The sequence below is a fragment of the Dermacentor albipictus genome, chromosome 1 (assembly GCF_038994185.2).
Source record: "Dermacentor albipictus isolate Rhodes 1998 colony chromosome 1, USDA_Dalb.pri_finalv2, whole genome shotgun sequence".
NCBI lineage: Eukaryota > Metazoa > Arthropoda > Arachnida > Ixodida > Ixodidae > Dermacentor > Dermacentor albipictus.
The window spans coordinates 183,438,765-183,461,314 of NC_091821.1; the positions used below are offsets into that span (position 1 = coordinate 183,438,765).

At 45.4% G+C, this 22,550-nt stretch overlaps 2 protein-coding genes across 2 annotated transcripts in view; both read left to right on the plus strand.

Moving 5' to 3' along the window:
• The window catches only part of LOC139053490 (uncharacterized), a 206,007-nt gene extending 189,596 nt beyond the window's left edge, over positions 1-16,411 (plus strand). Inside the window, exons 14-18 of the mRNA XM_070530476.1 lie at positions 950-1,081; positions 2,881-2,985; positions 10,246-10,443; positions 11,479-11,582; positions 16,038-16,411. Coding sequence (XP_070386577.1) covers positions 950-1,081; positions 2,881-2,985; positions 10,246-10,443; positions 11,479-11,582; positions 16,038-16,133 — 635 coding nt within the window. The 3' untranslated portion in view covers positions 16,134-16,411. The remainder of the gene's footprint in view (positions 1-949; positions 1,082-2,880; positions 2,986-10,245; positions 10,444-11,478; positions 11,583-16,037) is intronic.
• LOC139054930 (tigger transposable element-derived protein 4-like) lies at positions 6,267-8,545 on the plus strand. Its single transcript, XM_070532663.1, has 3 exons — positions 6,267-6,864; positions 7,546-7,600; positions 8,215-8,545. Exons 1-3 carry the CDS (start codon positions 6,267-6,269, stop codon positions 8,543-8,545), a joined length of 984 nt encoding a protein of 327 aa, XP_070388764.1.
• Positions 16,412-22,550: the final 6,139 nt, after the last annotated feature.

Here is a 22,550-nt window from a genome sequence, read left to right on the forward strand (position 1 = left end):
GAATCTCGCCGGAAGCACTCAGAATTTTAAACAACTTTCGTGAAGATTGCGACATTCACATTATATGGGCACCCGCACACTCCTCCCTTCCCGGGAACGAAATAGCGCACAACCTGGCTCGAGAACTGACAGGCCGAGCAGGTGACACGCAACAAATACTGGGAACGGAGAGAGACCGGATGACCAGCTTTAACGAGATCACCAAACACTATAAATTGGGAAGGGCCCACTTCCCCCCGGCACACTCCTCGTTAAATAGACGGCAAGCGACGGCATGGCGCCTCTTACAAACAGATACATATCCGAACCCGGTGGCCTACCACCGCTACTACCCGGACCTTTACACGGATAGATGTAGATTCTGTGAAGAAAGGGCGGACCTACAACACATGGTATGGGCTTGTCCTCGTACACCCATACAGAATAAAATAATTAAAACCAGAGAGCAGTGGGAGACCGCGTTGCTCAGCTGTGCACCGGAAGACCAACGCAAGGCAATCCAGCAGGCCGAAGATGCCGCCAGGGCCCAAGGGCTCGAGGCCGTCATTTAGGTAGAGGCCTAGGTCTCTAATCTGCTGTGCACAAATAAAGTCTATTCCTCCTCCTCCTCAGCCTTTGGCTCCTTTAGAACACAATGTAGTCAATCTTTACCATTAAAGAATTAACTGGGCCCTAGCAGACGCTGTCAAAATCCATTATGTCATGGTGAGCAGATGCGGAAATTTTAAGGCGAAGTCACCACCTTTCTTTTGTGTTGTTCATTTCTTTCTGGCTTTCCAAGCATAAGCTCGTAGCAAGAATGGTGTTTTGATATTGTGGAAGAGTAAGTTACTGGTACACGAGAAATAATTTTTCTCTTCATGTCTTTATAACTAATGTGCAAAGTCGCCACTAAAACGAAGTCTATTTTTGATTCACAGTGCTCATTTTTATCTTTGTGTTTTGCCAGCCATCACATCAGCGGGGTACCTACAGCGGCGTGCGCTGAAGCGACAGCTGGCTGCTAGCATGGAGTCGCACCAGAATGGTGTCTGTGCAACTGCTGAAGGATCGCCGAGCCGCAAGCCGCCTTCTATTCAAGGTGGCATGATTTGGCATTGTAGTCTTTGCAATCTTTTTTGTGTCTTGTGCATCCAGAAATATAGCACATTTGCTACTTCTATGAAAGAAACCTTTTCCCCGTGTTTTTTAAGGTTTTAAGAGTGCTATTGTATTACGTTTTTTACCTGAAAGCAGTCATCTACGCCACGCTGCAGTTGTGAAAAAATGACGAGTATTTATGTACATATTCAGGCTGGAATAGCTGCGCCAGTTGTGCCGAAGTGTGTCTAGAGCATTCCTCCCTGTTATCTTACTCAAAAACCTCACTTGAGTGGAAAATTGCGCCCAGCGCACGCCGAAGAAGTGTGTGAACGCTGCACCTAATCATAAGAAGCGTATATATCGCTGTACCAAATCAACCTTTTGCCTGTGCCTAGGTCATTGCCAAAAGGTCAAAATGGCTATTACACTGCTGCATAATCAAACAAGCTGCAAGTTAACTGGAAATGTTTTGGATATTTGCGCAAAAGTTTGGTTGATAGCCGACATTTCTTCATCTCAGGTGACATGAAAAATTAATGCTTGCTTCCGGCTGGTGAATGACTGCAAATGCTCCTCACACTGGAAACTAAAGAATTATCATATAACACTGCTAAATGTAGTGCATTTGAATTGCATTAATGCAACTTCGCCACACTTAAGAATTGATTCAAATTTAAGGACGGGTCTAGGTGCTCTTTGAGACTTTAGAACCATGGTGATAATAAAATTTGGTCAAATTAAAGAAGTTGACTACAGCATGCAAACAAATTTTGACATTGTTTGCTTCGTTTAGCATTTGCATTGACTGATTATCATTTTATATGATTGCTTTAAAGGCTGGAGAACTAGGCAATAATGTAGACAAATTATCAGGCAACAGAAAAAATGAATTTTTATGAAACACATTTTATATATTGTCTTTAGCAGTGCTAGGCACCTGGAAGCTTATTAGCCCATTCTATACCGCAAAAAATGACTGAATTTCCCAGAGATTTCTAGAAACATGGCCTTATGAAGACTATATGTGTCATCAGTTGTATTGATACAAATTTCGGTGACAAGTATACTTGTCAGTGGTAAAGAAAGATTGTGCCTTGGTGCGGTAATACCTACTTGAAATTTGGTAATTCTTGCATGTTTATATAAGCCCAGCATGCAATCTGATGTGCACCAAGACATCGCACTTTGTCATTCATGCAACTTGAACAAATACCTGTGGCAGTTTAGATCAAGTTTTATGAGTTCAGTATGATCGTATCTGGAGATGTCTGCCTGCATGCAATCTTAAGCCATCCAGTAAGCTCACCAAGACTAGTGGAGAATAGGTACTCGTGCCTGTTGCGAGTTGATCACTTGTGGACCCACATACCACATCTGCTATGTCACGCCGCTGCTGGATAACTGATGACTGCCGTAGCACCAAAATTAGACCACGATGTCACAGTTGGCATGCGTGCCTTCACACAACCTTTGTTGGCTCATTATGCTTGAACATTAACTTTAGGACAAGCAGTGCAAAGTGCGGCCCACAATGTCAAACTTTGTCACCCACATATCTTCATTGTAAGACGGGACATTTTCGACTTCTATTATGACTGTGTCATTTACACCACTTCATCTGGGCCTTACAAGTTTAAGCAGCTTGTCGGCAACCGAAGCTTGCAGTTTGATGCAAAAATGAAAACTTTGATTTAGTCTCAGTGTAACGGTGTTAAGCTAAGTGATGCAAGACATGTAAGTATACAGTAGGGCTAGCTGAAAAGAAGGTCATCTCTGTTTTTCTCCACCATTCTACAGCCTCCCAGGGCAAGCCATATGGCCGGGACTTTGCCTATGAGTTCCATGAATCGGTGCTGCAGCACAGCCAGCAGCAACAAGAACAGGAGCACCTGCACCAGCTCAGTGAGTGGCTTCTTTTTTTTTTTAAATTCTGTAAAAAACTCGCCATCCTGGCCCTGTAAAAATGGATTCCGCTGTTGAAAACCTCCCCTACAACTGCTGAGGGGGTATGCATTGCTTTATGGCTTTAGAGTAATGGTTATTTTTACAGCACACCGCCACCCATAGCGGTGCTGCAACTACATAGAAATAAGTTGCTTGGCTGGTAATTTTATATACCAAAAGCTTGGGACATCACACCCTATTTCTCAAGCTGGCGTCACCACAGCAGCTTGCACAACAGCAATCTTTACCAGGAAACATATGTGGGGAGTGCTACATGCTTCGCATTGCTATCACCAGTGCTTATCATCATATATGTAGTTCGAATACTTGTTTTGAGCTTGTTCTTTATTGATACGTATGCTGTTCTGTGTGTTGTAGGCACGATTCCAAAGAATGTATGCACTGCTCGCTTCAATTTGCTGAGTGCTTGTAGCCTGCTTACTTACCGGGGTATGAGCGATTGATGATGATAGTTTTCTGTCAATAGACGCGATAGAATCTCGGGATCCTAACCATATATATACAGCTTCGCTGTAAAATAAAATATATCTTTGCTGGTGAGTGACTTGGGGCAACCACCTGGCTTTTGGCGACCTCCTTGGCATACAGCTGCTGATTCATATTTGGATTCACTAGAAATACAGTCGAAACCACTTATTACGATACCAGTTTTAACAATATATTGGTTATAACAATGAAAAGCTGCTGCACCATCAACTTTTGTATGTTTTATATAGGGAAATAACCCGCTTAATACAGTGTCCCCATGCCACATTATCGGTTATAACAGTGGATTCTGGCTGCTGTGTGTCCGTGCCGAAAACTAATAAAATGCGAAATCCTTGAAAAGCAAAAAGAAAAAGTGAAAAAAAAAACCGAGCTGCTGCACGATCGCCCGCCAGCCTCGTGTGCATCTCTCCCGTTGCCCTTCCATCTTTCCAAACATGAATGAGCTGTGCGCATAGCTCTGCGCCGCACCACCCTCCAAAACACAAATGTCCCCTGCCAACTGTACTGACAACGCTGCCAGTGCGGTTCCCACATTGCTCACTCGGCCCTCATAGTTGGGCCTTTATTCTATGGCCAGTGTCTTTCACTATGCTATGGCCCTCATTCTGCGCAATTCTACTAACGGATTAATTAAGTTGCTTGTGCTTGTCTTTGTTTGTTGCGCCGAAGTCATTCCTGGCCACGTTGTTTCTCAGCTTCGTTTGACTCGCTGCCGAAACGGAAGTTGGCTGACTCGCCCACTAATGATCGCCAATGCATGATGTTACCGGTGAAAAGAAAACGTACTGCTGTAGATTTGGAAACGAAATGCTTCTAACCGATGAGGTGATCATGGCAAACGAGCTTGCAACGGATAGCAACAGTGACGGCCACGACGGCAACGCTAATGCGGTAGGGCAGGCTGCCTCAACATTGTCCCCGCGGGAGGTCCATTAGATGATTCAGTCCCTCATGGACTTGTTTTTGCGAAGGACCATCCACTTTACTATGTGGAGCACCTGGATGCAATGGAGATAGATGTCCGCAAGGTCTGTATAAAACAAGCAAGGCTGACAGACACGTGGTTTTCTCGTGCAAGCCAGTGAGAAGTACCTGACGAGATGCTTGTAGTGATAACATCTGGCTTTCTCAAGCTGAGATGCTGCCGCAGAAACCTTCCCCCATTTCTTACAGGCGCCTTTTGGGGCAACCTAAGCTGTTTGGCGTAGCTCCTATGTCACTTGCCGCCCGTGACCCCTCTTTGCAGTTGTTATGGCACTGCCATCCTTGAACGCCAACAGCCGCGGTTTATTAATAAAACGCGATCGGAGCGCACAGGAAGCAAAGTAAACACCGTACGTATTTATTCGAATCTAGGCCGATAGCTTTTTTTTTTTTTTTCAAATAATCATATTCCAAACCCTAGGGTCAGCTTAATTCAAGGATTTTAAAAAACGTGCCAGTTTTTCTTTGAAACTGCTAAATATGGTGCATAGCTAGCGCCACCTAGAAAAGTCAGTATCGCAGCCGCTACTAGCCGTACCAGTATCCAACCTTACACAAGCGAGGTCGCCATTTTGACCTGTGTCCTGTCGGCCATATCGGTGTGCGGCGTGGTGTTATCGCGATGGCACCAAGCAGGAGATGCCACTACAGTGCCGCTTTCAAGCGAAAAGTTGTGATAGCCGCAGAAGTATCGCCGAACCTTCAAGCCGTACGAGATTTCGGCATCGACGAGAAAAACGTCCGTCATTGGAGGGAACAATGACAGCAGCTTTTTGCATGCGCCGCAACGAGGGTGGCATTTAGCGGGCCAAAGAAAGGCCGTCACCACGAAGTGGAGACAGTTTCGGCCGACTTTGTTCGGACACAGAGAGCAGCTGCCCTTCCAATGACAACAGAAGTGCTCCATGCGAAAGCTAGGGAACTTTCGAGGGAGCGAAGCTTAACGCCAAAGGGTTTCAAAGCCAGCCGGGGCTGGCTTCAGAAATTCATGAAGCGCTTTGGCTTCAGCCTCCGACGTCGCACTTCAATCACCCAGAAGCTGCCAAGCGATTTAGAAGAAAAGCTGATAGCTTTTCAGCACTGCTTGACCGACAATGTGAAGGCTGCGCACACCGAAGCGAACACGGACCTCGCTGTCATAGCAGGCGGCATGACAGGCCAGTTGCAGGCACTTGATGTCTGCATCAACAAACCTTTCAAGGATCGTCTGCGGAAATACAGAGCAGTCTACTTATAATGATACCACATATAACGATATATCGGTTTTAACGATGGGTCGACATGAGAGTGTCATTTTATGCATTAGGTCTATGGGGGAAAAAACCATTTATAACAATAGGTTATTCACCGCATATCGGATATAACGATCAAAATTTTCCCGGTCTGGACGGCGTTTTCCGTGCCAAATAATCGTAACATTTGCGTTGCTTAGTTCTCTGAAACGAACGATGTCGAGACGAGGCGATGTTTACCTCCGTAAGTTCGTATCTGCCGCCATTACCGCGCAGCGCGTCCCGCTTCGCCCGCACCCCGGAGAGTACCTGAGTAGGCGCAGCGCGCCACAAGATGGAGCTAGTTGCTTCATGCGCATCACCCACAGTCGCTCCGAAAGAGAGAGAAAGAAAAAAAAAGCGACAAGCAAAGCGGCGCGGTGGCGCCTGTCCCACCCTCAGTCTCTCTCTCTCGCGATAGCAGGCTGACGCCGCCAAAGCAGTGTGCAACCAACGGTACAACTCAGTTCGAAGATGGCGCCGACAAAGTGCAAAGCTGTGTTGCTTGACACGAAGATGGATATTTTTCAGGACTCTCGACGCAGCTTCAAGGTGAGCACCCTCCTGAAGAAGTATGAGCTCGCCCAGTCGACGATATCAACCATCTTGAAAACCGGGAGCACCGCGATTGTGAAGGCAGGAGCTATCAGCGGCCATACCAATCAGCGGAAAAGGGTTAGAGACCCTTTGTACGCCAATGTTGAAAAGGCGCTTTACCAGTGGTTCATCACAATCCGCGTGCATAATGTGCCTATTAGTGGGCCAATACTTGCCACCAAAGCGAAAAACTTCGCTTTTCTTCTGGGACGCCCAAATTTTGAGCCTGGGGGAGGCTGGATTCAGCGCTTTAAAGAGTGGCACGGAATCGTTTACAAAAACGTGGTAGGGGAAGCGGCGTCTTTGGACACGCAGGCAAAGCAGCAGTGGCTGCACACAAATCTGCCCGGCGTGTTGGAGTGCTACGCGGAGAAGGACATATGTAACCGCGATGAAACTACTCTGTTTATTCAAATTTTGCCGTCAAAGGCTCGCACTCTTAAAGGAGAGCGATGCCCCGGCAGGAAGCACCAAAACTTATACCTGTGTCACATGGGCACTTTTGGAAGGCCTTCCAGTCAACGGCCTTTGAAACGCCACAACTCTATCGACTCAAAGGAGTTGTCACGCTGCTACACGGCACTTTTGAAATGCCGTTGAGTGGTTCAGGCGTTTCTCGCGTTTCTCGCTGCGGATCTTTATTTTCGTTTTCATGTCACGAAAAGTTAAACAACATTAAAACCATTTAAAAGCACTATACTTTCTTTTAGATTTGTTTATACATTTAAAAAAATTTGTTTATTCATTGCCATACATACATGTTTAGTTTTTAAGTTGTTGAGTAGCGAAACTGCGGCAACGTCTGCGCCGCTCGATGCGGCTGCCGTTCTGGTGTGTGTTCGCACATGTAAAGTGGCAAAAACAGTTTATTGAATAATGAATAACAATCATATATAGTATTTTAAGAGCATTTGGTTTGATTTGTTCTTTCTAACCGTGAGTACGAGCACCATGTGAACGAGAAGGCATGTTCGCTCTGTTTCCGCTTCCGTTGCTCAAAGGCCACCGAGATTTCGATAGAGTTGTAAGGTGCTCCGTTGACTCGATAGACCTTTGACTCGGCGGCCTTCGAAACGGCCCGTGTGGCAGCTCGAACTTGACCTTTGAGTCAACTGACTATCAGTTGGAAGGCCTTCCAAACGCCCGTGTGACACGGGTATTAGGGTGACCGTGTTGCTGTGCGTTAGCATGGACGGGAGCCATCGTCTCAAGCCTTTCATGATCGGGCAATCAAAGAAGCCAACGTGCTTTAAGAATCAGCACATCCCGGTTCGCTATCGCAGCAATAAGAAGGCGTGGGTGACCTGCGACCTGTTCGAAGAATGGCTGCTCGAGTTCGACAGTATAATTGAAGGCCAAGGAAGAAATATAGTGTTTCTACTTCACTCGACAACTGTAGCGCACACAGTGTTAACCCGAAGCTAACATCTGTCGAATAGATGTTTCTGCCTCTGAATACTGCGGCAGGCCTGCAGCTGTTGGACGCCGGCATGATCGCCAACTTTAAAGTCCTGTATAGGCGGTGCATGCTGGAGTGGCTAATTTTAGCCATTGGCCGTGCAGCTCCTGGCACGTCGGGTCATGCAGACAGGCCCCCTGACCTGAAAATCAGCCTTTTGAAAGCAGTGCGCTTCGTTTATGGTGCATGGTATGAAGTAAAGCAGTCAACCATATACAATTGCTTCAGAAAGGCAGGCTTTGTGCGTCAGGATGAACTTCCCCAGCCCACTGAGACCAACACGGTGGAAGCCGCTGACATAACTGAGCTCTGGGAGCTCGTTCCTACTGGTGACACAGGTGTTGCGTCGATGGAGGAGTTTTTGACTGCAGACAGTGCTACGTCATTCTGCGATGAGGTCACTGACGAGGCGATCGCCGAAGATGTGCTGTCTTGGCAGATGGCAAAGTTGGGCGACGGTGGCGACGGCAGCAGCGACAGTGACAAAGAGATTGACAGTGGCTCCTTGATCCCGACCTCGATGTCCACGCAAAGTGCACTGTCGTCGATCGACTCCTTAATTGATTTTATGCATGCTAAGGGATTGCCGCCTGCGTTCGCGCCACAGCTGGAATCCATGCACACCGCGGTTGTGAAGCTGAAGCTGCCAGAAAAGCAAGTGCAGATTTCGGACTATTTCGGCGCGCCTAACCCTTGACATGGTCATGGATGCTAGAAATAAAGTTTGTTTTTCACAGCCTACTTTCTACATCATCTATTCTTTAGAGCAAGTAGCGAATTCGAGTTCAGAGCTGCAAAAGTATGTTCCACGCGTTTACTTAAAAAAAAAGTTTTTTTTAATAACTGCAGTCCAGATATAGCGATCATCGGTTATAACGATCATATTTTTCGTCTTTCTCGATATCGTTATAAGTGGACTGCACTGTATTACGCCGACTGGTTGACTGACAAAGACCACATGCTAACGGCAACGGGCCGCATCAAACCTGCGTCGCTATCGCAGCTGGTGGACTGGGTAGCTGCTGTGTGGGACGACATCCCAGGTACTTTGATCGTGCGTGCCTTTAAAAAGTTCAGCATATCTAATGCGCTTGATGGTACTGAAGATAGTGCACTGATTGAAGGTGACAGTGACAAGGAACAGCGACAAGTCTAGCAGCGACGACGACGTTGAATGAGCTCAGCACGTTCAGATTCAATAAATGCTGTTTGCATTTTGTGAACGCTGTCCTCACTTTTTTTGTTCGGCCTACATTCAAGGTATTTTTTTTTTTTTCTTCGGACTTTAGGGGGTCGGCTTAGAATCGGAGTCGGCCTAGATTCGAGTAAATTCGGCAGGTAAACGAGTCATCAACACAATCAGAAGCCAGATGGAGGAAGATGGTGGGGAGGACTGGCCTCCCCGCCATTATAGTTTTCTCGGAACAGCTACGCCATCCCCCATTTTGATTTTTTTTTTCATGCAACCCGGTTATAACAATTATTGGTTATAACAATGGAATTTTCATTGTTAATTCCATTTCAGAATGTTTTTATAAGTGGGTTCGACTGTAGTGGATTTTTAGTTTTGTTGGTCACCTCTGCTAAGGTGAACTTTTAATTGGATGAACAGATTTTCACAGTTCCTTCAAGTAAGTTTTAATGGGAGTCTACTGTAGCTATCTTTGGTTGTAACATCTGTGGACAAATTATCAAAGCAAACCAAAACAATTTCAGTGACGAAATCAATGACCTTTAGGTGAGCAGTAATTGCTTTCTTGGTGTGGACAGTCTCAGCTTATCCTTAAAGGTCGAAGCAGTACAAGCAGTGTGAACAGATCCAGCTCGTACACTCTTCTTTAGTGCCCCTTTAACTTGATCATAAGCAGATAAACTTCTGTGTGTGTAAGCTTCTAAGCTACAGGAACTTTCTCAACTAGAAGGCCATTCTTCCAAAATGTTACACTCTTAACAAATTGTTGCAAGCCCTTAGTGGACTGTACACGAGGCATAGGAAATGCTATTCCAGTTTGTCGCTTAGTTAGATGAAGCCATGGACCAGTAGGTTGCTTTCTTGGATTTATAAGCATTTCATGCATTTCTTGTTGACAATTAAGACCTAAAAGGTAAACTTAGAGGGAAACTGCTCAAAAGGCAAGGCAGGACAAGTGCTTAGATTTCATTTTAAATTCACCAACATTAGGGAACACTTGAACAAGGATAAGAATGGCACTACCTGTTAAAAATAGCCTAGTTACACACCCACCCACATGTGTGCGCATGCACACACACACGCTTTTCATGTTTTACTTCTGTTCATTGTGAGCTGTCCTGACTTTTGATATGTCTTGAGTTGCCTCTTGCAAGACTGAAACATCATGCTCTAACAACCTCTTTTGTTTTTTATTGGGGAAACAGAGAAGCGCCGTAATCGGCCGAGTTACTCGATATTCCACACAAGGGCGCCTCCAGTGGCTGCACCAAACCCAGTCCAAGAGTCTGCGGTAATGGAGCCTGGAGAAGAAGGTGGCGTGGACCCTGCTGAGCCCTTGCCAGCCCTCTTTCAGTGGCCTGGTGTTGAAGCCATAATGGAGTCTTACTCACGTTACAACCAGGGTGAGATTGCTCATTACATATTGTTACATGAGAACATGCAAATTTCCTTCCAAATGTCATTTATATATCCTTCATAAAACAGCCCATTATCCTGAACTTTCCTAAGGCAAGTACTTCTGGCACAAAAATTTTTTCTGCACATTGCTGCTACTCCAGCCACAAGAAGAGTGCAAAAGAGGGTGTAAAAGTGGTGTGCCAAATAGGGAAAAAGGGCTAAGAAAAAAAAAAGCTTATGGATGAAAAAGATGTTCATGTGCAATGACAAGCATTAAAAAATAGCACATACAGAGCACTGAGTGATGGACTTGCGTGGATGCAGCATGCATGCTTCGCATTCTTCACAAGTCGAATGCCAAAGGAGCACTATTTTTTCTCTATTTACCAATTGTAAATTTAATATAACTTGTTCCGAAACTGGATTCTTCCTTCTTTTTTAAATGATGAATATGTTGGACACTCACTGTAACTTCTGTGTGATATTTTATGTGGAAGCTCCTGCAGGTTAGCATATTTTCCTAATAGAATGAAGGAAATAATGCTAATGAAGATGTGCTGCATATAAACGCAAGCATTACAGTTTGCCTTCCCAATGAGCTTTTGTAAACATGCTGGAAAATTGTCTGACTGCCTGCTTTGCAGTTCATTGACTTATTAACTCTACTGCCTGGTTCATTTCTTCCTTATTCGAAATTGTTGGAACTTTAACAGCTAAAGTCGCCTGGTTTGTGATGCTACATCAGGCTGGCACAGATTCAGCCAGTTTTGACTGAGCTTCCGGAACGAAATATTAGCTTTGTTTCTTTCACTATGTTCAATTCTTTTCCTATTTCCTTTTGTGTATGAACTTCAGACACAAGCTCCACAGCATAGCATGGATTGTAATAGACAACAACTCATTTCTCTACGGTGGTCTCGTCGATTATAATGTGTGCTCCATTCTATGGTCACTTAGTTTTTTTTTTTTTTCCATAACATTTCTTATGTGAATTCACTGGCGGCAAATAGTAATGATTCTCTCTCTGGTCCTTAATGCAGAGCGCCACATGGAACGGGTGCTACTTACTGAAAGAGAGCAGCAGTTGCGTGCTGAGCAGCAGCAGCTTCAAGAGGAGGCCCAGCGGCTGCGCATTCGAATGGCAGTAAGTCTTTGCAGCAATTCCAACAGAGGCTTCATCACAGTCGCCTGCCACATTTTTTTCTTTTTTGAAGACAAGGTCTTCTTTGCTGACTGCCATGGGCTTTGCATAACTGGGTACCTTGTAACCAATTCGAGAAAAACAACTACCCTTTCATGCTTCCAGAGCATTGTTGCCAGTCACAACATATATAAAAATGTAGGCCTCAACGAGGCAAGCAAAAATCAGTTGTAGAGCAGATAAAATGAACAGTACAGGCTATCCCCACTACAGTAAAAAAATTTACAACATTGTACCATAGGTGACACAACCTCCAGGATTGGCCCGCCTGGCCTCTTGGTCAAAACAGAAAAAGATTGATCAAGTGTCTAGATTAAAGAACACAAGGTCGACGAAATTGTGCATTAAATACAATACGAATAACATATAAAATGAGTGAATAATGAACACGAAAGAGAGACAGAATAGAGAAATATAATCAACATGTAATGATTGAATCATTTGAACCACCGTGTACGTCGATTCTCTCGTCTTTGAAGTCGACGACTGGTTGGCCCTTTCTTTTCCTAATGTTGGACAGTAACAATGATTACTTATGTGCTATTCAGTGCTGCTATTGGGGTTAAGCTTGCTGTATTGGAACTTTGATACAATTGCACACCTATTTAAAGAGCGATTACAAAAATATCCGAATACCAATCGGAGTAGCAAAAAAAAAAGTTTTGCTGGAAAGCAAAATTTTATTGCATTCAATGTTGCCAACAGTGAAAAACATTAAAATTTTATACCCTATGATCTTGTGTTAGGCCACACTTCTTCAATTTAACTTTGAACTTCTTGAGTGTGGCCCGTTTACAAGTAAAAAATAACTGCTTTTAATTCTGGATATAATAAAACTTCAGCATAACAAAATTCTTTATATAAAGAAGTAATAACTAACTTCTTGTCCATAGAACACCATGTATTTTGAACCTCAATATAACAAAGTGTGTTTATGCACCATTTCAATGTAACGAAATTTCACTGCCACTGCGATGGAATACCGAGGCAATAAATGTAAACTGTCATGGATGGATGTTGTCAAATAGTTGTGTCGTGTCTGACAGAAGGACAGCGCAACGGTGGAGTGAAAACAATACGGCTTTATTTAGCCATCAACTTAACAACGGTGGGCAAACTGCCCGTTTCTGTGTTACAGGAATGAAAGCGCGCGCCAGCTTGAATGCCGGCGCTTTTAAGCATAACCACAGAGTGATAACGTTTGCGCTGCTACCACGGCGCATGCCTAGCTGTGACACCTTGTCGCCTAGGCGCGCAACATATCATCTCCCCCGCACTTATTTACTGTCCCGTAGTAGGATTAGGTGCCGTAGCGGTTGGTAGGTCCGTGCTGACGTAGTGGGTAGCGGCAACCCCGTTCGGCGGCTTCCCTATGTGTTGACGGCTGTTCCACAGGCTCGGTGGGGCTGCTAGTGCTAGTGCCAGCTTTGACGTAGTCTTCATTGTGGAAGTCGGTGGCTGTGATCACTGTGTCGTCACAGTCCGGAGCACGTACGATGTGGTTATGGTGACGAACCCACTCACACACACCCCAGAGGAACACTAACACGATACGACGCTGGACCGGTGCAAGCGAGAACGGTAGCACTGAACCACCTTGGTTCTCGACGAAAATTGTGGACAAGCACGAAGTCTCCTTCACTGTGGCGACTGGTGTTCTGAAACTGTTTGCGGGCGACCCGCTCCTCAACGGAGGCCCTGACGAGGTCTAGCCTAGTCGTGAGGCACCTCCCCAACAGCAAAAGAGAGGGTGCCTCTACAGTAGTTGCTTGTGGAGTGTTGCGGTACGAAAAGAAGTCTGCGAGCTCCGACGGTGATGTGGGTCGCCTGGACTTCCGAAGTGCACCCTTCAGCGTCTGGATGAAATGTTCTGCCAGACCGTTGCTGCTGGGATGATATGGAGCTGTTCTCATGTGTCTGGTTCGTACTCGCTGCAGGTACTCCTGGAAATCTGCAGAAGTGAACTGAGTGCCGTTGTCAGACACTAAAGTCTCGGGAAATCCGAATCTGCAAAACAGTTCATGTAGGCATGAAATGGTTGCTTAAGTGGTGGTTGTCCGCATTGGAAACACTTCTGGCCATTTCGAATGTGCATCAACCACCACGAGGTACGTCACTCCGTTTATCAGGCCAGCAAAATCGACATGCAAACGTTGCCAAGGATGCAAGGGCGCTTTAGGCGGCATATTGCAATTAGACGCAAGTGGTACAAGACGCAGTGAAACGCTTTATGTCACTATCGATTGTAGGCCACCAAACGTAGCTCCTTGCTAGTTCTTTGGTGCGAACAACACCTGGATGACCTTGGTGCAACTCATCAAAAATGAGCATGCAAAATTTTTTTGGGAACAAGTATGCGCATTCCCAGCATAATTCATCCTCAATGTACGGACAGTTCTAGTCTTCTATGAAAGAACTGTTTGATTTCATCCGGGACGCTACGCGGCCAGCCTGACAGCATATGATGCCTCACAGTACACAAAGTAGCATCACGTCAAGTTTCACGAACAATATCATTGCTGTTCATCAGCATAGTGTCGAAACGTAGGTCATAAAAAGATTTTTCCTGCTCTTCGACCGTCGGCTGTTTATTGGCAGCCTAGACAAGCAGTCTGCATCAGCGTTCTGTGCAGGCCGGAAGTTTAATGAAAAAGAATAGGCCGACAAACCAACTGCCCATCGTTGTAGTCTTGCGGCGGCAATTGCTGGTATGCCAGTCTTGGGACCAAAAATTGTAGCCAAAGGCTTGTGGACCGTGATCAAAACAAAATGCCTTGCATACACGTAGTAATGGAATTTTTTAACGCCGAACACAAGAGCTAAGGCTTCTTTTTCTAATTGGATATAACGTATTTACACGATTGTAAGTCGACCCCTTTTTTTAAATTTGAAAGTCTGAAGTTGGGGGGTCAACTTACAATCGAAACCAAAACATGGCCCCGCCAAAAAAAAAAGCGATACCAACGGGAGCTACAAGGTAGTTACAATTTTATGTTTGCTCTATGGCCCTTCCCGTATCTTTTCACTATACCGCGTGTTTGTTCGCTTTTCGGAAGGGTTTTTTAACATTTTTGAGAGTCTTAGAGTGCATGCAACACTCATGAGGGGGGGTGTCGATAGTTGATGGAAGCGCCGCTGTTCCCATTTGCGGCGGCACCCTCAGAACGGCGGCGCTTGCGGGGAGTATCGGTAGTTCATGGAAGAGCAGACACCGCTCGCGGGTTTCTCTTTTAAAGGCAATGGTATTGGTTTGACCAACTTTTTGACACGTTCCACTTGACTGCCGGCTACGTGCTACTTCTATGCTTCCCCAGTCGTCATGCTCCAGGCCTACTAATCGTTCGGCACTCATTCACAGCAGCGTTCAAGAGGGCTGCCATCCTTTACGCCGAAGAAACAAATCACTGCGCAGCGGGCCGCAATTTCGACGTTTCTAAACGGGTGGTGCGAGAGCGGCGATTGCAGCGAAGCGAAATTTTCACCCTGTGACAGCACGTGAGAAATTTCCCTCGTGCTGAAGTCTGGGCACTTTCCGGAGCTGTAGGCTAAGCTTGCAGCGTACGTCGCTGAAATGCGTGATCGCATTTCAAAATAGCAGGACTGCTATAACTACAAGCCAATTGTGATTCTCTCCTGCACAGCATGCATCATTGAGAAAATTTTACACAAGACCATGAGTACATCCTGCAATACACATAACCTCTTAAGTCCATCTCAGTATGGTTTTTGCAGCGGTCTCAGTACGATAAATGTTGTAACCACATTTGCACTGAAATTGATGCAAATTGGGGAACTAAAAAGGAGGACAGTCAAGCACTAACATTTCAATGAGAGGACTTGTCTTGTAATGGTGTTGACAAGGGTAAGTCCTCTTGTTAAGATGTTGCTGCTGTCCTTTGTTTCATTTACCTTTCATTCCTCTTATATAAGTTTCGCATCTTCCGGGCATCCCTTGGATAAACTAAAATTTCTGTAGAGTTGTTGAATGAATCAAACAAGTGACATTGCAGTGTCTACCAGTAAGATGGGTAATGCACACAAACTACAAATTGATATAAGTGTTGTGAACACTTTGACCTTGCCTGTGTGTGTGCAACATGCATTGATGTGCACAGTGTGTGTGTCCAATGCATAGGAAAGAATTCCTAAGACCATAACAGTGCATTAAGTTTTTATGCAAAGTAGACAGTTATTCGTTACGCTGTGTAGTATGTCTACCCAAGTGCAAAGCTTCTGGCTGCTACTGCAGATACATACTGACTATAGTACCATCTTGGCAACATAATTTTTCTGCACTGAATGTTTAATTGCTCAAATTTTGAAGTCGGCACCATTATGTGGCATGCTGGTGCAAGTGCTATCACTGTCACTAATCATAGCCAATGGTGCTTGCTGCAGGAGCTGTACCAGAGCAAGAAGTGTTTGGACGAGGAGCGCCAACAGCAACAGGTGACCATCGACAATCTCAAGAAGTGCCTCAGGCTGGTCCGATAGTAGGCGCCCTCTGCCTTCTCTTCCTACCCCTTTGCCCTGCATTTCAGCAGGGGGACTCATTCCACCCCATGAAGGGGACTACCCATGTTATATACATTTGATTTACAACCACCCATGGCACAACATATACAGGCATCATTTTAAGCCCCAACTCTTCTCTCTTTCGCTCTCTCTCTCTCTTTCTCCTTCACTCTCCTCTCACTCTGCTCCCTTCATTGAAAAAAAAAAAGCGTTTTTTATTAAGCCGTTATTTATGAAATAAAAGATTGCAGCTGCGACTTGGTCCGACTTCATTTTTCTTTAGCTTTTGTAAAGGAGTACTGCAACTGCTAGTGCTGCAGTAATAAAAACTGTTATTTAACAGTCCAATGATTCATTTTCCTGGCTTTGGAGTAGTGGGCAGAGGTAGAATTGCTGCTACATTTGTGCAAGCTGCTACAAAAGGCTCATTTTGCCACAAAATTTCTCCTGTCGGCATCGCCATGGTGTTCCGTATAAAGTCGCCCAAGGGCGATAACACCGTCGCCGCGCACCCTACTCTGTATGTGCGAGTGCAAGCGTGCGAGAAGAGCCGACGATCGGTGGCTTAATCTAGCCCGCGAAAAGGGAGGGGAGCGGGGAGGAAGCGCACCATCTTCCGTCATGCGCGAGGCACCCAACGTTGCAAGGGACCGGGGGGAGCAGACGGAGTTGGGGCAGCGTTGTACTTCAGCTGCAACTGCGTATGGCAGCTGCCCGTGGCTGCGTGGTCTAATCTTGAGTGATCTGTGTGGGGGCAGAGGATAGGTCTCTACGGCTCGTAGCTTTGTGCATGCTGTGTGTTCTCGGTGCTCAGCTTGCGTTGGAGCAAGAGACAGCATGAAGATCACTTAGCTCGCTGCTGCTGCCACACTTGCTCATACCATCATTCCGACAGAGAGTGTCCACTGTCATCGAGTATGATGTGTTCACGTTTGCAGTGCACACTGACACCACGCTTGTTTAGTTAGCAAGCAAATGTTCACAAGTTCATACTGCTGATAAAAGTGCTATCCTTACTTTGCATGGCTGTTTGCGAATTTGCTATCGCAATCAGTGCTCTGCCTTTCTGGTGAAACTGTCTTTTTGAAACCAAAACCAGAACTTGCACTTCTGCTTTGCATGTGTGGTGGCGATTCAGCGTTTCTGGTTATGAATCTGCCTCTGATCTTGAGTCATGAGAGCAACAAAGCAGGGTGTGTTGTCCCTGGCCTCGTAAGTGCTACAATCCCACTATAAGCTGTTGTTGCTTGCAGCGGCAATCTTTACTGCTCAGAGCCATAAACGTTGCTATTGCAAGCACCAACAGCAGCAACTAGAAGTGGAGGGATTGGTGGGAAGCGCAATACTAAAACAAAATTAGGCAATCCTGATGTACCTGGAAGAAAGGCAACCGAAGAGTATCACCAGGATAAATTCAAGTCGGTAAGAAAAGATGCTGAGCAGAAAAAATGTAAATGAAGAGACTCTCCTGAATGAAATCAAATCAGCTAGAAAAGATGCTGAATATTGCTGAACTTATAATTTGCAAAGGGTTGACGGCAACATTTTTCTCTGATATCCATATACTGACATGAGACACTGCTGAAAGAGGGCCAGAAGAGTATTTCTGAAGCACTTGCAAGTTCGGAGTCTGAAGTTAGTAGAACTACAATATTGCATACAGGATGAGATTCCACCTTCCTCCTCCAGTCATTTTGCTATTGCAGTTAGCCACATGGTGCATTTCATAACTTCGTGACTCATTGCATGATGTTTTATAATTATTTTGAAATGGAAGTTTCCACAGCTCGTCTGGATAGCTTTGTAAAATGATTCAAATGTAGAGCTTGCATTGTAATGTTTTTGTGTCGTTTGCACATCCTAAATGCCCTGCTACAAAGGCCAAAATACATGCTATAAGAGCTGCTAAAAGAAAAAAGGGATCCTTTTGACTTTTCTACCACCGAGCATGTCAAATAGGACTCGGGGATATTCAGAGATATTGAGTAGTTTGAAAAAACTCGGGGAACTTGTGCTTCTATTGGGGAAAATTAGTTGTAATTTTATTAAAAGGGAACGAAAGTCGCGGTAATGCTGGTTCGAGTAACAGACCGGAATCTTAACGAATTGTATTTCACGCCCTGTCGTCGGCTGGAGGAGTTGCCAGTGTGTGCAGTCAACAACCGGCTTTCCGGATGCCCGATAATTCGGACGGCTTCGCGGCACCACCACCCCAAAGAGTCAATATATCAGAACGTCTGAAATTTGGGACGCAAGAGCTTTTCGCCGTCCGATTTTCCGGACTTTTTGCCGTGACCGCAGGTCCGAAACTGCATTAATCAAAGCCACCACCGCTGCTGTTTTGATTACCTCGCCGCCTCGAACCGGTGCTCTCGCACGCAGATTCGCTGGCAGCAGTAGCCGCCATGGTAGCCACCACTGCGGCAACACTAGGCCTAGCTGCTTCGTTCTTCATTTAAAGAATTCGCCGCCTCTGCCTTTGTGGTCCTCGCGATTGGCTTCGAAGCTCGGAAAGCACAACGCGTTGCATAATGCCGGTTCCCGAAAGTCAGCTTCGCCTCTGTACAGAAATGTTGTTGAAGCATAACAAGCGTGAGAAGGGGCTATTGCCGCGGGACACAGTATGTATTCCTTAATTATACATGCGTGCACCCGGTATCTCCTGTCGCAGTACAAGCACCGATATGCCTAATACGTGTACCGACAGGCCTTCAAAGCTTTTTCTAATGTGCCTGTGGCGGTTTGAGCCCTGAAGGGCAGTAAAAACATGCATTCGTTTTTTTACAACTGGGCGATTTTTCGGACGTTTTCGCAACCCTAGGCAGTTCGAAAAATCAGACGTTGAGTGTACAAGTGACCAAGAAGATGCTTAAAATGGTCCGTGGGGTGAACGAGCGGTGGAAGGAGGACGAGAGCAGAAGAGACCTGCGCATTGAGGAATGAACGGTAAAGGAATGCGTGCGGCCGCAGTTTTGAAGGAGCTCGAGCTCAAAAAACAAAGTGTTGGCTGATTCCAAGATACAAGTGTCCCGCATACAAATCAAAATAAACTCTTTAAAGCAGTGAAACACAACACGGAGGCGTCGTGCGCGGGCTGAGAGTATGTCGGGACAGTTGAGGTTGACTTACGAGCTGTTGAGAGACAAAGTTCGGGCCTCATACCACTGAGCTTGCTATCAGTTGATAGAAATAGCTCATATTCGAAAATATTTGCTTTTGTATGAATCCCCTTTTTTATTCGTATTTGAAAATGTCCGACTCGATTTGCATTTTTTTTCGAAGGCATTTTATTTGATGTGCATTTTACTAACCCCTCCCTTCTATTCTCTTTTTGAATAAAGTAAACACTACTCCTTAGTATTCAAACTGGATTAAGTCATTTTTTTTTTCACATGCTTACTAAAGGGTGACAGCATCGGCGATATGTTTTCAGCCTGTCTTGAGATAAAACACAGTTCTGCGTCACTCAGGGAATTTTGCAAATGCACTCAGGGAAAACCTGGAAATCTAGGGGAATTTGGAAATGTCACCTTGGTCGAAACCCTGTTTTAGCTGTATCAGTAGATTAGCCTTCTACACGGCCTAAAAAGTCACTCTTGCTGTGCGAAGAGGCATGATCTATAAGCCAGAGAAGATGCATAAAAATTAGACTGATGGCGACCTCTAAGGAGGTTTAAAGACAGTTTTGATGGAGTGGAATGTACGTATGTCCCGAATGTGAAGCCGGACCGCCGCCAACCATGCGCCAACTTAGGAGCCTCACCCCCCCCCCCCCCACCCCCCACCCCCTATGTAATGCCGAAATGGGCCTTTAGGGTATATGAATAAAAAAAAAAAAAGGCTGTTGTGGCTTCTGCATAAAGCGGCTTTTAGGGAAGGAAAACAAGTCCTTCACACTCCCTACCAGTTGAATATGGGTTATTTTGCTGCACAGATACTGGTCGATGTGTATCTTTGTGCTACTGGTTTCAGTATGGAGCCTTTAACCTATTGACAAATTTTGTTTCAAATAATGTCCATCAATAATCAGCCGAAGGTGATACTCTCATGAACAACCAGATTTTGTTTTATAATAAGCCTAGAATTTACATTAACAGAGCCAAATCACTTCGATAAGCGGACACCACCCGACAAGGCTGTATTTCAGAGGTGAAGTAGGGGCAAACGCTGGCTTTACCTCTGCTAGTAATTAGAAGCTGCGGGAGCTTCCACTCCAGCATTTCTTGCAACCACGGTGTAAGAACAGTTAGGTGTTGACACTCGCTATGGCGGATGAGCGCGACTAGATAGTGTTCCCAGCTGCGCTCTTGGGTGGGCCCCTAATTTCCCTAATTGAACAATATAGCGCCACACTTAGAACTTTGCTGTCCCCGCGCCTCTATTTTATCTCTCTCCTCCTTCCTTTTGGTCTGTCGCCGTCGTGTGACAACGCACACGTTTGATTTTTCTCTTTTGTTAGAATGAAAGCGCGTACTTTAATAACTCTATTGCTGCCACGCAATTATTGGAATTGGATCAATTTGCTAGACAGTTTTCTTCGATGCATTGTTAAGCATTTCCGTTGGAATTCTGCTAGTAACATCATGCAAAGTCTGAAATGACGACTGAACTTTAACTATTTGTTAGATTTGACAATTTTTGGCTAATTGGGGAGTCTGGAATAAAACATTCGACTGGAGGTATCGTCGTAACTAGCCTCCACTAGTTCTAGCACTTCTTCAATAAAAAGACGCAAAATTTGAGCTTTGGTGAATTCGGCAACATAATTTTTTAATGACAGCAGCAGTGATCAAAGACACAAGCTTCTCTCGGGTTGTTACTTTTCCGATCCGACGTATGCGCTGTTTTAACAATGTATCGAATGCTCATGAGTGCACATTATTTTGATAATTGTGTTTGACTAATATCAAGTGCAAGTTCATTTCGCCATCGTGGCTTGCTTTTATCCATCAGTATTTCTACAGCGTATCGCGTAATATGTACAGATTATTACGAGAAATCCTTCCCGTCGTGTGGGTTTTTCAGTCGCACTAGAGAACAGAGTTGATTTAAGACCGGCCTTCAACCAAAGCTTCACTAGCTGCCTAGTTTCTTGCATATTGAGCACCACCTGTACAAGGGTCCTTATTCATTACTGTACAATATTGTGCAACACTCGCACATTTCTGCACAGCACTGTAAAGAACTGAACAAAGCATTTGGAGGCTCCAGCGCCAACTGAACGCACGCTAGACCACCTTGCTTGCACAGAAAAAGCTAATCTAAGTATGGAAATGATTCTGCATGCTCCCCGACTTGGCAACCATTGCTTCGCGCGATTAATAAATGCAGTGGCAAATATGCCAGGTGCCTGCTGCAATGAGTAAAAAATTCTCCCTGTACAATGGAACTTACCGTTTTCACATTTGCGAGGCTACCGTTTTTCCGCATAACTTGGGCAGCACTATGGCCATTGTTGGCGCCAACAAATCGTCATAATAAATTCTTGAGCGGCGTCGGCGTAATCGAGCGAACGAGCGCACCGAAGGATGGAAGAGCGATGCGGAGCGCAGCCGAGGATGAAAGACGCGGGGAGGGTATGGCGAAAGCTTGAGAAGAAAAGCGTAGTGCGGCGATGATGGCTACGAGTTGGCACCAGAGTAGTGCGCGTCGTCTGGGAGGTTTGTCTGCGGCGGCTGCTCTGAATCGCGCCCACGCGTCACCCACGTCACCCTCTTGCGATCTCCAGACTAGAGAGGCAGCCGCGCGACGCTTCGCTCCGTTTGCAACGTGCCGCACGAGACTGTCTGCGCCAGCAAATATATTGCGAAATGAAAACACGTATGAAGCTGCGCTCAAATTTCGCATTAGGGAGTGTCGCAATCGTGGGTGAATATTTTTTCGTGATCAGACATAGAGTTCGGGAACCAAGGAAGCAGGTGCATATTTTGTATATTTCAGATCTTTAACTCTCAGTACTTATACTAAAAATAGCAAATTATTCATGTTCCTTGATGTGTTCCTTTGAAGTTTCACACAAGAATTCTCAAAAATGGTCCGAACAATTAATACTGCTATACATATCCACTCAGAACACCAATGATCTATCTGAGTACAGTTTTATGCATCGCAGTATACAATGCGACTACTACGTCTTGTAATAAAATGTTAGAACTTAAAAGTGCCGAAAATCAGCCGTAACGAAAAAAAATTTCCCCGAGGCCATTTCTGCTGCCGCTGCGTGCATACGCGTTGGCACGCGCGGCATGGGGAGCCTCCGTCCTGAACGCGCCGCCCCAAACGGCCACGCTTTTTGAGGGCTCCTGCTGTCTGTGATGAGCTGCCGTGCCGCTCGGTTGTCGGAAATGTTTTAGTAAAACAAATCAGTTGAATTTGCACTACGGTATAAGCAGGTGT

Bases quoted from the DNA above. Each gene is read 5' to 3' on its own strand.
- LOC139054930 (XM_070532663.1), top strand. From the start codon at position 6,267: ATGGCGCCGACAAAGTGCAAAGCTGTGTTGCTTGACACGAAGATGGAT. The intron at 6,865-7,545 runs ACTTATACCTGT...CGTGTGACACGG, and splicing joins CCCCGGCAGGAAGCACCAAA to GTATTAGGGTGACCGTGTTG. The intron at 7,601-8,214 runs GCCTTTCATGAT...GGAGTTTTTGAC, and splicing joins GACGGGAGCCATCGTCTCAA to TGCAGACAGTGCTACGTCAT.